This window comes from Oncorhynchus clarkii, unplaced genomic scaffold (assembly GCF_045791955.1).
Source record: "Oncorhynchus clarkii lewisi isolate Uvic-CL-2024 unplaced genomic scaffold, UVic_Ocla_1.0 unplaced_contig_11735_pilon_pilon, whole genome shotgun sequence".
In the NCBI taxonomy this organism is placed as follows: Eukaryota; Metazoa; Chordata; class Actinopteri; order Salmoniformes; family Salmonidae; genus Oncorhynchus; species Oncorhynchus clarkii.
In genome coordinates this window covers 51,433-66,783 of record NW_027258513.1, presented here as the reverse complement: position 1 = coordinate 66,783, position 15,351 = coordinate 51,433, and the positions used below count along the sequence as shown (strand labels likewise).

The window sequence follows — 15,351 nt, the reverse complement described above, 5'->3', positions numbered from 1 at the left end:
AGCAGAGAAGAAGAAGAAAGAGGAAGAAGAGGCAGCAAAGAAAGCAGAGAAGAAGAAGAAAGAGGAGGAAGAAGCAGCAAGGAAAGCGAAGAAGAAAGAGGAGGAAGAGGCAGCAAAGAAAGCAGAGAAGAAGAAAAAAGAAGAGGAAGGGGTAACGAAGAAAGAGGCAGAGCAGCAGAATCAAGAGGAAGAGGCAGCAAAAAAAGCAGAGGAGGAGGGAGAGGCAGCAAAGAAAGAGGAGAAGAAGAAAGAGGGAGAGGAAGCAAAGAAAGCAGAGGAGAAGAAAGAAGAGGAAGAGGCAGCAAAGAAAGCAGAGAAGAAGAAGAAAGAGGAGGAAGAGGCAGCAAAGAAAGCAGAGAAGAAGGAAGAGGAGGAAGAGGAAGCAAAGAAAGAGGAGGAAGAGGCAGCAAAGAAAGCAGAGAAGAAGAAGAAAGAGGAGGAAGCGAAGAAAGAGGAGAAGAAGAAGAAAGACGAAGAGGAGTCAGCAAAGAAAGAGGAGAAGAAGAAAGGGGAGGAAAAGACAACAAAAAAAACGCAAAAGGGGAAGAAGAAAGAGAAAGAAAATAAAGAGGAGGAGAAGGGGAAGAAGAACGAGGCGAATAAAGAGTTAAAGAAGAAAAAACGGAAGGGCAAAAAGAAAGCAGGGGAGGAGCACAAAGCAGGGGAGCAGTCCACAACAGAGGTGCAGGTGAAAGCCCCCATCGCGGCCCCGGAGCCAGAGCTCAGAGCAGAGGCGGAGGGGGAGGCTGAACAGGAGAGGCAGGAGGAGCCGGTAGAGGCCCAGGACCATCACTCCATCAGCAGTGCAGAGACACAGGTGAGTGAGGGAGACGGACACAGTGAACTTCTCACCTAGGGCATGGGTGCACAACTCTGTTCCTTGGGGAATGCTATCCTGCTGGGTTTTTTTTGTTCTGATTTAGATTGTGGGAGACAGCTTTTGCAGTGCGCAAAAAACAAAAATGCAGAATTATCATACCTACACTGAACAAAAATATAAACGCAACATGTGAAGTGTTGGTCCCATGTTTCATGAGCTGAAATAAAAGCTCCCAGAAATGTTCCATATGCACAGAATGCTTATTTTCTCTCAAATGGTATGCACAAATTGGTTTTACATCCCTGATAGTGAGCATTTCTCCTTTGTCAAGATAATTCATCCACCTGACAGGTGTGGTATAATCAAGAAGTTGATTAAAGAGCATGATCATTACACAGGTGCACCTTGTGCTAGGGACAATAAAAGGCCACTCTAAAATGTACAGTTTTGTCACACAACACAAAGCCACAGATGTCTCACGTGTTGAGGGAGTGTGCTGTTGCCATGCTGAATTGACTTTATTTTAATTGACTTTTTTACTTATATTAACTGTAACTGAAATTGCTGCGTTTATATTTTTGATCAGTATATTATTAAACGTGTCAATGAGTTGCCTTCCCATTTTTTAATATATTTTTTTCCAATGTTGTTATTATTTTGCACATTGAGGGGCTGCATTGCAGCAGACTGAAGATGTAGGCCAATGAGTCTCAAGTGAGAGACTGGAGTAAAAATAAGTGAAGTGAACATCAAGCACAGAAACTGAAGGAACATGTTACCCAGAGTCTGATCAACAACATAGCATTCAGAGAATAGCTACACTGAAGACACTCAGCGTAGAAGGAGAGAGAGGTACAGGACAGAACATCAACTAGTTTGGTGCTTGACTGGGGTGGGCTGCTGACTCAGTAGAACTGACCAGGCTGGTCTGTGCAGGTCTAGAGCCGCCTAGATCTAGTCTGTGTTAGGAAAAGTACCGCTTCAAGTTATTATTTAATAACTGAAGTAACATTGCTGTTACATAGTAATCTAGTACTACTAATCTAGAGGTGCTGAGCGAGGAAAAAAAACTTGATGCTCAGTTTGTGTGACGATGTAGTAGGGAGTTGAAGTTTCCAACAGACCAAAATTCAACATAGTTTACAGCAGAAATGTGGTAATTAACTACAATGAACGTAATCCATTGCTTGTCCGGTCTCGGTCTGTGTGGAGCAGAGAGGAGAGAACAAGAGAGAGGGATAGAGAGCAGTTGCTTCGCGAGGTATCTCTACCTGAAAATACATCATCTAAGTGATTGATAGTTGGTATTAACCATAAAAGTATGCCTTATTTACTTTGAAGAAATACTAAAATAGTGATTTTGTCAGACAGCATAGGCAGCAGCTCTGTACAGATGAGATGATGACTTGGAATGAAATAATAAAGTCATCAAATAAAACAAATATTTTATTAAAGTAAATTACTGTGAAGAAATGGTTAATAAGTGATAAGCAAAGGTCAGTCATTACCATCATGGGACTTTTTATTAATGGTTTGATTCTGTGTTGTTACAACCTTTAACCCACATAATGCATGCTGCATTTATTGTAAAAAAATGTTTTATAGAAACCGAAATCAAAAACTGAGATTATTTTTTAATAATCAAACCAAAACCGGACCGACTTAAAAAACAAAACAATTCTCAGCACTATAATCAAGGACATGAGTTGAAGTGTAGTTGGAAGAGAGAAGAGCATGGCGGTATGAAAGTTGTTTGTTATAACACAGAAGAAGGACTGCAGTGCGTGCCATGCTCTTCTCTCTAACAGCTACACTGAAAGTCACTTGTCCTTATTTCCTGAGGATAATGACTGCATTATATTTTGAGTCACTCTGTCTATTACATAAATGTAACTGTCTTTAATTAGAAATGAAACATCCTGACAACATGTCTGTCAAATGACCTTTCTGTGACCCCCAAGCCAGCACAGGCGGAGCAGAAGGTGAACGCCGAGGTAGAGAAGGAGGTGGTAGAGGGGGAAGAGAAGGAGGCGGGAGTAGAGGAGAAAGAGAAGAAAGAAGAAACAGAGGAAGAGCCAGCCGAGCAGATGGAGGAGGGAGAGGCGAACGGAGGGGAAGGGGAGAACACTAATGGAGAAGACAAGATGGCTTTAGCAGAGGAGGCCAAACCCTCCAAGCGTCTGCGGATCATGCAGTGTAAAGTCACCCTCCTGGACGACACTCTGTTTGAGTGTGAGCTCGGTGTAAGACACTTCTCAAATACACCGTTGTCTTTTCAGCCTTGTTCTAGTCTTTTCTACACTTCAAATAATTGCCCATCAACGCTGTTTCTGACTTAATCTTTTTGAATGCATAGCTGTGATCGTTTGTGAGTACAACCAGTAATATTTCTTCCTTACTGAACGCTTATTTGTGATCGTTTGTGAGTACAACCAGTAATATTTCTTCCTTACTGAATGCTTATTTGTGATCGTTTGTGAGTACCACCAGTAGTATTTCTTTCTTACTGAATGTTTGTGTGATTGGTCTCCTCCCTGTGTAGAAACATGCGACGGGCTCAGATCTGTTTGTGAAGGTGTGTGACCACCTCAACCTGCTGGAGAGAGACTACTGTGGCCTGGCCGTCTGGGATACCCCCACCTCCAGGGTAGAGTACACTTTGCCTGCTTTAAGAATGGGCTGCTCATCTAGGGTGAAGTGGGGAACAGTAATCTTAACCTTCCAAGTGAAAGGAGGGTAGATTGCATCTCATCTGTTGAGATTTCCTTTGGGAGAGAAAGATATATGTTCAGTGAGTGGGTTGTTTTGAGTGTAGTTTGACTGCATGTTCTTGCCCATTAGAGAAATAGTACCTATAGGATGGAAGGTGCAGTTTCACCACATAGGGCAAAATGACTTTCTTACAGTACGATGGCGTTCATTGAGTCTGTTCTCCCGCTGTCATTTACAGACATGGCTGGACGCCTCCAAAGAGATCCGGAAACAGGTGGCAGGTGGGTGATGTCAATACGATGACCTACAGTAAATACATGTTTCTAACTCAAATGACCAACAGTTCTCACACTGTATTTTCATCTCCAGATTATACATACGAGTTCACTTTCAACGTGAAGTTCTACCCTCCTGATCCAGCTCAGCTCACAGAAGACCTCACCAGGTTAATCTACACACACATCTAAATATCTGCCGGTAACTCAATTTCAGGGTGTCAGTGGTTAACTCTCATTCCCCTCCCTCTCTCTCTTCACTCTCTCTCTCTCTCTCTCCACCCTCGCCCCCCTCTCTCTCTCTTTTTCCCTTAACCCCCCCTTCCTCTTTCTCTCTCCCTCACTCCTCCACCCCCTCGCTCTCCCTCCCTCCCCCACCCCCTCGCTCTCCCTCCCTCCCTCCCTCCTCCACCCCCTCGCTCTCCCTCCCTCCCTCCCTCCTCCACCCCCTCGCGCTCCCTCCCTCCCTCCCTCCTCCACCCCCTCGCTCTCCCTCCCTCCCTCCCTCCTCCACCCCCTCGCTCTCCCTCCCTCCCTCCTCCACCCCCTCGCTCTCCCTCCCTCCCTCCTCCACCCCCTCGCTCTCCCTCCCTCCCTCCTCCACCCCCTCGCTCTCCCTCCCTCCCTCCTCCACCCCCTCGCTCTCCCTCCCTCCCTCCTCCACCCCCTCGCTCTCTCTCTCCCTCCCTCCTCGCTCTCTCTCTCCCTCCCTCCTCGCTCTCTCTCCCTCCCTCCTCCACCCCCTCGCTCTCTCTCTCTCCTCCACCCCCTCGCTCTCTCTCTCTCCCTCCTCCACCCCCTCTCTCTCCCTCCTCCACCCCCTCGCTCTCTCTCCCTCCCTCCTCTACCCCTCGCACTCTCTCCTTCCCTCCTCCACCCCCCCCGCTCTCTCTCCCTCCCTCCTCCACCCCCCCCGCTCTCTCTCTCTCCCTCCCTCCTCCACCCCGCTCTCTCTCTCTCTTCCTCCCTCCTCCACCCCCTCGCTCTCTCTCTCTCCCTCCCTCCTCCACCCCCTCGCTCTCTCTCTCTCTCTCCCTCCCTCCTCCACCCCCTCGCTCTCTCTCTCTCCCTCCCTCCTCCACCCCCTCGCTCTCTCTCTCTCCCTCCCTCCTCCACCCCCTCGCTCTCTCTCTCTCCCTCCCTCCTCCAACCCCTCGCTCGCTCTCTCCCTCCCTCCTCCAACCCCTCGCTCGCTCTCTCCCTCCCTCCTCCAACCCCTCGCTCTCTCTCTCTCCCTCTCGCAGGTACTACCTGTGTCTACAGCTGCGTAAAGACATACTGAGTGGCCTGCTGCCATGCTCCTTTGTAACTCTGGCCATGCTAGGCTCCTACACGGCCCAGTCTGAGCTGGGGGAGTATGATCCAGAGGTCCACGGCTCTCACTACACCAAGGAGCTGAGGCTGGCCCCGGGACAGGGCAAAGAGCTGGAGGACAAGGTCATGGAGTTGCACCGCACATACAGGTAAGAACCAAGGGAGGACTGACTATATACTGGAACTATCATGTAGAAAAGACCAGGGAGGACCAGACTCTATACTGGAGTAATGTAGAAATACCAGGGAGGACCAGACTCTATACTGGAACTATCATGTAGAAAAGACCAGGGAGGACCAGACTCTATACTGGAGTAATGTAGAAATACCAGGGAGGACCAGACTCTACTGGAACTATCATGTAGAAAAGACCAGGGAGGACCAGACTCTATACTGGAGTAATGTAGAAATACCAGGGAGGACCAGACTCTATACTGGAGTAATGTAGAAATACCAGGGAGGACCAGACTATATACTGGAACTATCATGTAGAAAAGACCAGGGAGGACCAGACTCTATACTGGAGTAATGTAGAAATACCAGGGAGGACCAGACTCTATACTGGAACTATCATGTAGAAAAGACCAGGGAGGACCAGACTCTATACTGGAGTAATGTAGAAATACCAGGGAGGACCAGACTCTACTGGAACTATCATGTAGAAAAGACCAGGGAGGACCAGACTCTATACTGGAGTAATGTAGAAATACCAGGGAGGACCAGACTCTATACTGGAGTAATGTAGAAATACCAGGGAGGACCAGACTATATACTGGAGTAATGTAGAAATACCAGGGAGGACCAGACTCTACTGGAACTATCATGTAGAAAAGACCAGGGAGGACCAGACTCTATACTGGAGTAATGTAGAAATACCAGGGAGGACCAGACTCTATACTGGAGTAATGTAGAAATACCAGGGAGGACCAGACTCTATACTGGAACTATCATGTAGAAAAGACCAGGGAGGACCAGACTATATACTGGAACTATCATGTAGAAATACCAGGGAGGACCAGACTATATACTGGAGTAATGTAGAAATACCAGGGAGGACCAGACTCTATACTGGAACTATCATGTAGAAAAGACCAGGGAGGACCAGACTCTATACTGGAGTAATGTAGAAATACCAGGGAGGACCAGACTCTATACTGGAACTATCATGTACAAAAGACCAGGGAGGACCAGACTATATACTGGAACTATGATGTACAAAAGACCAGGGAGGACCAGACTATATACTGGAGTAATGTAGAAATACCAGGGAGGACCAGACTCCATACTGGAACTATCATGTACAAAAGACCAGGGATGACCAGACTCTATACTGGAGTAATGTAGAAAATACCAGACTATATACTGGAGTAATGTAGAAAATACCAGACTATATACTGGAGTAATGTAGGAAAGACCAGGGAGGACCAGACTATATACTGGAGTAATGTAGAAAATACCAGACTATATACTGGAGTAATGTAGAAAAGACCAGGGAGGACCAGACTATATACTGGAGTAATGTAGAAAAGACCAGACTAAATACTTGAGCTATGATAAAGAATGGAGCGGCAGAATGTCACATACAGGTCAGATGTGTGGTTTTAGGAGGAAAGAGCAGCAGACTTTGCATATATGCTAGCTTTACACATGGCAAGCCTTGCATATATGCTAGTTTTACACATGGCAAGCCTTGCTGTACACGAGCACTGTATGCACAGATGACACACACCATAAACGTGTTATTATATAGGTGATAACTTGCACTTATGTAGTTGCTAACTTGCATCCTTACATGTTTACTTTTGAGTCATTTAGGAGACGCTCTTATCCAGAGAGACTTACAGTAGTTGTGAGTGCAAACATTATTGTAATTGTCCCCTGTGGGAATCGAACCCACAACCCTGGCGTTGCAAGCGCCATGCTCTACACCGGACCTGTTTACATTACCTCTTCTTCTCTGTAACCTTTATTTAACTAGGCAAGTCAGTTAAGAACAAATTCTTATTTACAATGACGGCCTACTGGGGAACAGTGGGTTAACTGCCTTGTTCAGGGGCAGAACAACAGACAACCTTGTCAGCTCGGGGATTCAATCCAGCAACCTTTCAGTTCCTGGCCCAACGCTCTGACCACTAGGATACCTGCTGTACCCATCTCTGTGTTTGTCTCCAGATCCATGAGTCCAGCCCAGGCAGACATGTTGTTTCTGGAGAATGCCAAGAAGCTGTCTATGTATGGAGTGGATCTGCACCAAGCCAAGGTACACTTTAGAATGTTCTGGAATCTAGGACTGGAACACTTCAATCTACAGAAGGAACATTTTTTATATATATATTTTTAAGAGCGGTCAGAAAAAGTAGAAAACTATCAAATCGAAGTGCATGACTTGGGAATAACAAGGTTAGGCAACTCTAGCAGCCACAGATTTTGAATTTCAAAATCGCTGTCATCATCAAACAAGAGATTAATCTGTGCTGCTGAAAGTGTAGCAGAGGCTGCCTCCTAGTGGCATGTTGAGGTAAATGCAGGAATAACAGTGACAGAAAGATGCCTATAGTGTATATGATGAGGGTGTATAGAACATATTGATCATCTTTACCGAATGTACTTTTTCTACATGCTCACAGGATCTTGAGGGTGTGGACATCACTCTAGGGGTGTGTTCTGGTGGTCTCATGGTATATAAGGACAAGCTGAGGATCAATCGTTTCCCCTGGCCCAAAGTCCTCAAGATCTCCTACAAGCGAAGCAGCTTCTTCATCAAGATCCGTCCCTCTGAACAAGAACAGTATGAGAGCACAATCGGCTTCAAGCTGCCCAACTACAAGGCCTCCAAGAAGCTGTGGAAGGCCTCAGTGGAACACCATACCTTCTTCAGGTGAGAAACTCACTATCCCTCAGTGATACAGTGGTGAATAAATAGCTGGTGGGTAAACTGTGATCGCCGTTCACGGTGAGTCAAATCATTTCCCTATACTTTAAGTTGAAGAAATGAATGGAACTCTATATTGAGACTGTTTAGGGGTTAAATACATGTAAAATAAAGTTTCCTGATCTATCTTCTATCTCTCAGATATAGAACAAACTTCCTTTAGATGTTCTGGGGGGGACTATCTGTTGCTCCATGCATCTGTTATTCTATGCGTTGTATGTGCTAATAGCAGTAAGGCCAAGTACACATTTTCACCAAATCATTCATTCATAATAATAAAAAGATGTATACTTCAAGGGTCTTAAAATTAAAAATCAAATAGCTAAATGATCCTAGGTATGATCTTCTTAAAACAATTCCATATAGCTTAGTAGACCCCCTCCCCCGGGTTAGACAGGGCTTCGACTGTAATGGTCTAATAATATTATCTTTGAGAACTAACAATCAGCAAAACAAAAACTAGATAGTCAGGGAGAATTGAAAAATCCCTAAACAATTCATTTAACAGTAGAGATTTTGTTATGTTTGAGCGAAAGAACACAGCATTAGCCATGGCAAAATGCATAGGATTGCAGGAAGTTAGCCTTACAATTGCAAAAATGTCTCTTAGCTCCATGGAGAAATTTGTATAATTTCAGGAAATTGGCTTATAGATGCAAACGTTTCTCTTCTTCTAAAATGTTCAGTCGAGCCAACGTGCATTTAACCTCCGCTACACCACTGCTCACCCTGCTTCCTACTAACAAGTTACCCTTAACCATAGATCTAGGATCAGATTATCCTACTCCCCAATCCTGACCTTAACCATTAGGACGTTAACAATATCTGATCCCATATCAACTTCTACCTACTCCACTTCCTGGATCATCTGCTCCATAGAGATACAATAAGTGTTCTATTTAATTCTGTCATCTGCCCCCATTACTGCCCGACAACAGGGGGCTATTCTCAGGTTACCAATCCCTTGTGCATTCTAATTGGCCCCTGCAGCATAACCTTTCTGAGAGTAACTCTATTAGCACCGGTGGTAGTTTAACTCTGCTACAGTGCTGTGAAAAATATTTGCCCCCTTACGGATTTTCTCTATTTGTGCATATTTTTGATACTGAATGTTATCAGATCTTCAACCAGATCTGGGGGGGTGGGGGATTGCTGCACAGAGACGTGAGACTGATCAACAACTATAGGAAGCATCTGGTTGGAGTCATTGCAGCTAAAGGTGGAAGAACCAGTTATTGAGTGTAAGGGGGCAATGACTTTTACACACAGACATTGGGTGTTGCATAACTTTGTTCATGAAATAAGTATGTAATTGTTGTGTTATTTGTTCACTCAGGTTACCTTTATCTAATATTATGTTTTGTTTGAAGATATGATACCATTCAGTATTAAAATATACAAAGTAGAGAATTAGGAAGGGGGCAAAACCTTTTCACAGGACTGTATGTGACAAGTCCGTCATACAGGAGGAGCTCTGGATTAAGATGGTTCAGGTAACATGAGGTTGGTCTAAATCACCTGGCCGTATGCCATTGGAGGAACATGACTAAGCTTTTACTAAAGCTGGAGTTCAGCTGGCCCAGTGATGTGATTTATTGATTCATCACATCACTGGGCAAGCTATTATGAACTATGAAACTAAATCATTATAATAAGCATGTCTATAAACTGTGAGTGACTGTGTGATTCTCCTCCCCCAGGGTGTCATCAGTGGAGCCCCCGTCGTCCCGCTCCCGGTTCCTGGCGCTGGGGTCAAAGTTCAGGTACAGTGGCCGTACCCAGGCCCAGACCCGCCAGGCCAGTTCCATGATCGCCCGGCCCGCCCCGCGCTTCACCCGGTCCGCCAGCAAGAGGCTGTCCCGCACCATCGACGAAGGTGTGGGTGTGTGTATGCGTGTATCACAGTATGTGCTTTTTTGTGTGTGGGAATGTGTGTGTTCGTGCCAGCGCGCACGACTTCAGGATCAGTCTCTCACCAACTTGTCCCACTCTTGTAGCTGGAGATGATGATCTCCAAGCCTCGCAGCTCTCTGCTAGTCCAAACAAGACCGAGGATGACGATTGGTTCTTCATTCTGGGATCTGACCAACCCCAGACTTTCTTTTCACCAGGTAGCCAATCAGGAACCATGTGGACCATCATTGAAGTTTTGGCTCAGCTTACAAAGAGCAACCTCAGTTCAGCCTTGCTAGAGAACTACATACTGTAGCTTTGAGTCAGCTTGATCTAACCCTGCGCTCTGTCAGTCCTCTCATCATCTCATTAGCTCCAACCCTTATGCTGAGGCCTAATCTCAGGCCAGCTTGGGTCAACGCTGGTGACTCACCAAGGGCAGCTCAGAATGACCTGCCAATCAATCACAGCTACAGTTACATTGATGCTCCATTCACTTCTAACAGCTTATGACTGACTAACAGCAGCTTCAGAGCTCTTGAGTCTTTGGTCTGTGTTGTGTTGCTTGTTAAAGAGAGCCTTCATTTCTTTGGTCTGTGTTGTGTTGCTTGTTAAAGAGAGCCTTCATTTCTTTGGTCTGTGTTGTGTTGCTTGTTAAAGAGAGCCTTCAGTTCTTTGGTCTGTGTTGTGTTGCTTGTTAAAGAGAGCCTTCAGTTCTTTGGTCTGTGTTGTGTTGCTTGTTAAAGAGAGCCTTCAGTTCTTTGGTCTGTGTTGTGTTGCTTGTTAAAGAGAGCCTTCAGTTCTTTGGTCTGTGTTGTGTTGCTTGCTTGTTAAAGAGAGCCTTCAGTTCTTTGGTCTGTGTTGTGTTGCTTGTTAAAGAGAGCCTTCAGTGCTTTGGTCTGTGTTGTGTTGCTTGTTAAAGAGAGCCTTCAGTTCTTTGGTCCGTGCTTGATGATGGACATCATTGTGTCCAGGCGACTGCCGTTCCTGTGCTTGGAACTAAACGTCTAGCTCTGCAGATCAGAGAATTGTGTGGTAGTCTCGTACTAAATTAATTTGCTATCTGCCTGCCAGATACATTGAATTCCATTTGCTTACTAAATCAGTGAGCTTTGCTCTGAAAGGCCCTGAAATGCAGAGCTGTGGAGGGGAGCTTTGCCTTACTCTCTCCTCCATCTAACTTCACCATTAACTCCTGCAGTAACACCATTACCTCATGTTCTATCAACAGCCAGAGGGGGGGAGACTTTCTCTGTGGAGACTTCTACTCAGAGCTGGGATGATGGCAAGTCTGTCCAGACAGTCAGACAGGCATGGCAGGAGACTGAGACAGGCCAGACGGTCAGTCAGACTGTCAGTCAGACATGGCAGGGACGAGTGTCTGATGAACAGCAGCAGGGGAGACTGGAGGAGGAGAAAGAGGAGGATTGGTCTGTCCTGCTGGGCAGACGACCCTCCCTTCCCTATGTCCCCTACCCCATGATGAAACCGCCAGGTATCTGTTGTTAACCTCATTCTGTACCTGGTGTAGCTGTCGCTGTGTGCATCCTCACTTTGACAATGAATCCTCCGTTGAGGTGTGCTTTAGAAGTTGACAGTGATGGAAGGTGAACCTGCTAAGCTCGCCACCGACCGTGATGACATCTTTAAAGATGTTGCTCTGTCATGTACTGGCTTATTTAATGTTGCTATCTTATCAATGGTGCTTGGCCCTCATTGATGTAGAGCTGTGATACTGTGGTAAGTATGCTTTGCTGATGATCCTCTGTTTGCAGTGTGCTCACGTGCTATGTTATTTTTCCATATGTAAGGGATCCGCTCTGTTCTAAATGTTTCTGTGATGTCCTCAGTCAAATACCGCTCTGCCCAGGTGGCAAAGGTGGCCACGGCCAACATTCTGGAGAGGCTGCTACAGCCAAGGCAGGAAAAAAGTGATGACTGGGTCATGCAGTTGGACCGCAGCTTTGAGTTTGCAGACACACCTCCATGTGAGTCGTCATACTATATACATTCACTAGCGGTTGTTCATTAGCACAGAAATAGAGTTTTGCAGAACAGACATGATTGTCTGTCTGGTAGAACAGGGAATCATCATTTCTGTCTGTAACATTCTGAACGTTTCACCACACTGAATAGGCTACACTCCTGTTCTTCCTATACTGATAACCCCAATCTGCCCCTCCTCAGTCTCTCCCCCAGTCTCCCTGGAGAAGGAGGAGACTAGGCAGGAGAGGAGGGAGGTGATCAAGAGGCTCCAGGAAGGGGTGTTCCTGGTGGAGAAGCTGAGGGAGGTAGAGGTGCTGGATGAGAGACTGAGGGAGGTGAAGGTTTTGGAAGAACGGCTGCAGGAGGTGGATGAGCTGGAGGAGAGGATACAGGAGGAGGTGGAAGCCAGGCAGCAGCAGGAGGAGGAGGAGGGAGGGGTAGAACAAGAGGAGGGGGAGGTAGAGGAGGAGGTGGTAGAGGCAGCGGAAGAGAATGTGGAGGAAGTAGATGAGTTGGAGGAGCAGATAAAGGAGGTGTTTCTCAAAGGATTGCTGCCAGATGAGTCAGGGGAAGATGAGGGACTAAAAGAGGAGAGTATGGAAGAGGCAGAGGAATCTGAAGAAGGGTGGTCAAATGTGGCGAGCACCTCCTCTGTGGTACGGAGAGTAGATTTGAGGACCCAGAATAGTGTGACAACAGTGAAAGAGATGAGGCAACAAGAAGGAGGAATGGAGGAGGAGATGCTGGAACAGGTGGCGGTTTCAGACGAGGGATTGAAAGAGGATGAAGGATGGTTAGAGGAGAGGAAGCATCAGGCTTTGGTGGAAGGGTTGCCAGAGGGGCTTGAGGAAAGGAGAGGAGAGATAAGAGTGGAAAGGAGGAGGAAGAAGGTGACTATAGTGACACAGGATGAGAGTCTTCCAGATGAACTAGAGAAGAAAGCATCTGAGAAGTTGTCAGAGGACCAGATAGGAGGCCATTTTTATAAAGAGGGACAACTTATGGTGAAATTCAATGAACTATTTGCGGCAGAGAAGTTAGGGTTACCGATAGTTACAATTCAGCAGGAGTGGCTCCAAGAACAGGAAAAGGTCAGGGAGGAGAAACAGGAGGAGAGAGTGGAACAGGTGAAGATTTCAGGCGAGGGATTGATAGAGGTGAAAGGAGGTCTAGAGGATAGGATGCGGCAGATGTCGGAGGAAAGGTTGCGAGAGGGAGAGCAGACTGTGGTGAAAACCAAGAAAACAGTGAGAATAGTGGAAGAAATGAGGAGAACACAGAAGACACTCGAGGAAAAGTCATCAGAGGACATTTTATCAGAGGAAAGGCTGGGAGATGGTTTTTATACAGAGGGGGAAGTTTTGGTGAAATTCAGAAAGGATGTGGAGAGGGTTCCACATAGAGTCAGACAAATGGAGAAGCCCCAAGAAGAAGAAGAAGAAGAAGAGGTAGTGGAAGTGAATATGCAGCCATCCCATCCAGAAGACAAGGACGATTGGGTTGTGCTGCTGGACAGCCTCCCACACAAGACTCTTTATAAGCCTCCAGGTACGTCCCATCAACCAATCAGCTTTGCTTCTCCCCTTTGAAACCGTTATGGAAACGCTTGCTTTACCACCACCCACACAATTACCGACAATTCCATCTCGAACATTCCCTCCGCAAAGCTAACCAGCTCTTGTGTGTTTTACAACAATTGCCATTTCAATTGAAAGATAAACCTTTGGTGCAGTATAGATTTGTGTGGCTGAGAGAACTGCTGTCTCTACTTTGTCAGTCATGCCAGCCGACTCCGCTCTGGTGCCTGTGGTCTCCACAAGATTCTCTGTGGTGTTAGTAGACACGGTCGAGCAGAGAGCACCAGAGAGGGAATGCATTGAAGTGGAGGCCACACAGCAACAGCCTGAAAGGGGATTGGTGGAAGGACGGAGATTGTGGCAAATGCAGGAAGATGATTGGTTTATGCTCTTGGACCTGGTTGATCGTGTTCCTTCAGGTGTACCAACCACACCAGTTTCAGGTATGAAGAGCTTTCATCAAGCCCTGCTGCTTGTGCTATGCCTCAATTATTGGTATTTTATGGATTGAAACAACTGGCCTACAATGACTGATTAATCATCGAGCTAGGCTTTGAACTTCATGTCTCTCACGGTTCATGGTGTCTTTATCTATCAGCTTCTTTGCAAGAGCAAGTTCAGGTGTACGTAGATGAAACCATCTCTTCCATGGTTAAAGTGATGACAGTGGTGCAGAGGGAGGAGACCAGGGTGACTGTAGTGGAGAAGATGGAGTTACAGGAAGACCAGAGCCGTCTGGAACAGAAACTGTCACAGAGAGAGATGGAAGATGACTGGTTTGTTCTGCTGGACATTGTTCCCAGAGAACCATCTGTGATTCCGTCAGGTACTTCCATGATTTTCATGCACTGCTTCCCAGTCCCACCACAATATTAACAACATCTCCCCTGAGCCTGTGCTTCATATGCTGCAGAAAACTTTCAAATAAGAATAACTAACAAGACATTTGACTATCCACCAAGAGAAGGGCTTCAGATACATTGCTTTGTGTAGTAATTTCAATTATCTTCCAGTATCTGAGGAATGTGTGTTTGTATCAGCTTCTGTGGAAGAGCGTATTCCGGTATACCCTGAGGAAAGCGTCTCCTCTGTGGTTGAGTTGACGACAGTAGAGCAGAGAGAGGAGAGAAGGGTGACTGTAATGGAAGAGGAGCGACGTCAAGAAGAAGTTATACTTCCACCACAGCCATCAAGAGAAATGGACGATGACTGGTTTGTGCAACTGGATGTCGTGCCCAGAGAAACATCCTATATACCACCAGGTACCCCATACAATTCAAGGCTTTGCGCCTCAGCCCCTGATTCCATCAAAAATATACCCAACTCAACTCACCTCACCAAACTCGCAGACTAACCGTAGTGCTTTTCCCATATGAACTTTGGAATGTTTATCTGGGAATATGATCTTTGATGACATGGCTTTTTGTGAGCCCACACATCTAGCTGAATCTGAAGGGTATGTACTATGTGTGTTTGTATCAGTCGCTCCAGCAGAGCCAACACCGGTTTATCCAGATGTGATCAGCCCTGTGGTTGAGGTAAAGGCTGAACAGCAGAAGCCAGTGGTGGTTCTGGTGGAGGAGACGAGGCCACAACAGGAATGGGAAGTAGAGGAGTGGCAGCGACAACCAGAGAGAGATGATGATTGGTTTACACTGTTTGCTGATGTCCGTGAGGAGCCGATCATTGTACCACCAGGTACCGTTCCTGCTTAATTGCCACAATCTTTGTACAGTTGCAGATGTGTATATTTCCCAGCTTTGACTGAGAATAAACTATGTTTTTTGTAACTTTGGAGAACATGGTAAAGTCCCTAAACTAAAGGACTTTCCCCTGTCTGTA

At 46.2% G+C, this 15,351-nt stretch overlaps 1 protein-coding gene across 1 annotated transcript in view; it reads left to right on the top strand.

Annotated features, from left to right (window-relative positions):
- The first annotated feature begins 488 nt into the window (after positions 1-488).
- Positions 489-15,351, top strand: part of LOC139397145 (uncharacterized) — a 31,039-nt gene continuing 16,176 nt past the window's right edge. Inside the window, exons 1-17 of the mRNA XM_071144017.1 lie at positions 489-817; positions 2,782-3,063; positions 3,363-3,467; positions 3,771-3,813; positions 3,902-3,977; positions 5,052-5,270; positions 7,294-7,381; positions 7,749-7,999; positions 9,754-9,929; positions 10,051-10,164; positions 11,178-11,441; positions 11,797-11,934; positions 12,134-13,480; positions 13,710-13,952; positions 14,108-14,335; positions 14,550-14,771; positions 14,992-15,207. Coding sequence (XP_071000118.1) covers positions 2,908-3,063; positions 3,363-3,467; positions 3,771-3,813; positions 3,902-3,977; positions 5,052-5,270; positions 7,294-7,381; positions 7,749-7,999; positions 9,754-9,929; positions 10,051-10,164; positions 11,178-11,441; positions 11,797-11,934; positions 12,134-13,480; positions 13,710-13,952; positions 14,108-14,335; positions 14,550-14,771; positions 14,992-15,207 — 3,886 coding nt within the window. The 5' untranslated portion in view covers positions 489-817; positions 2,782-2,907. The remainder of the gene's footprint in view (positions 818-2,781; positions 3,064-3,362; positions 3,468-3,770; positions 3,814-3,901; positions 3,978-5,051; positions 5,271-7,293; positions 7,382-7,748; positions 8,000-9,753; positions 9,930-10,050; positions 10,165-11,177; positions 11,442-11,796; positions 11,935-12,133; positions 13,481-13,709; positions 13,953-14,107; positions 14,336-14,549; positions 14,772-14,991; positions 15,208-15,351) is intronic.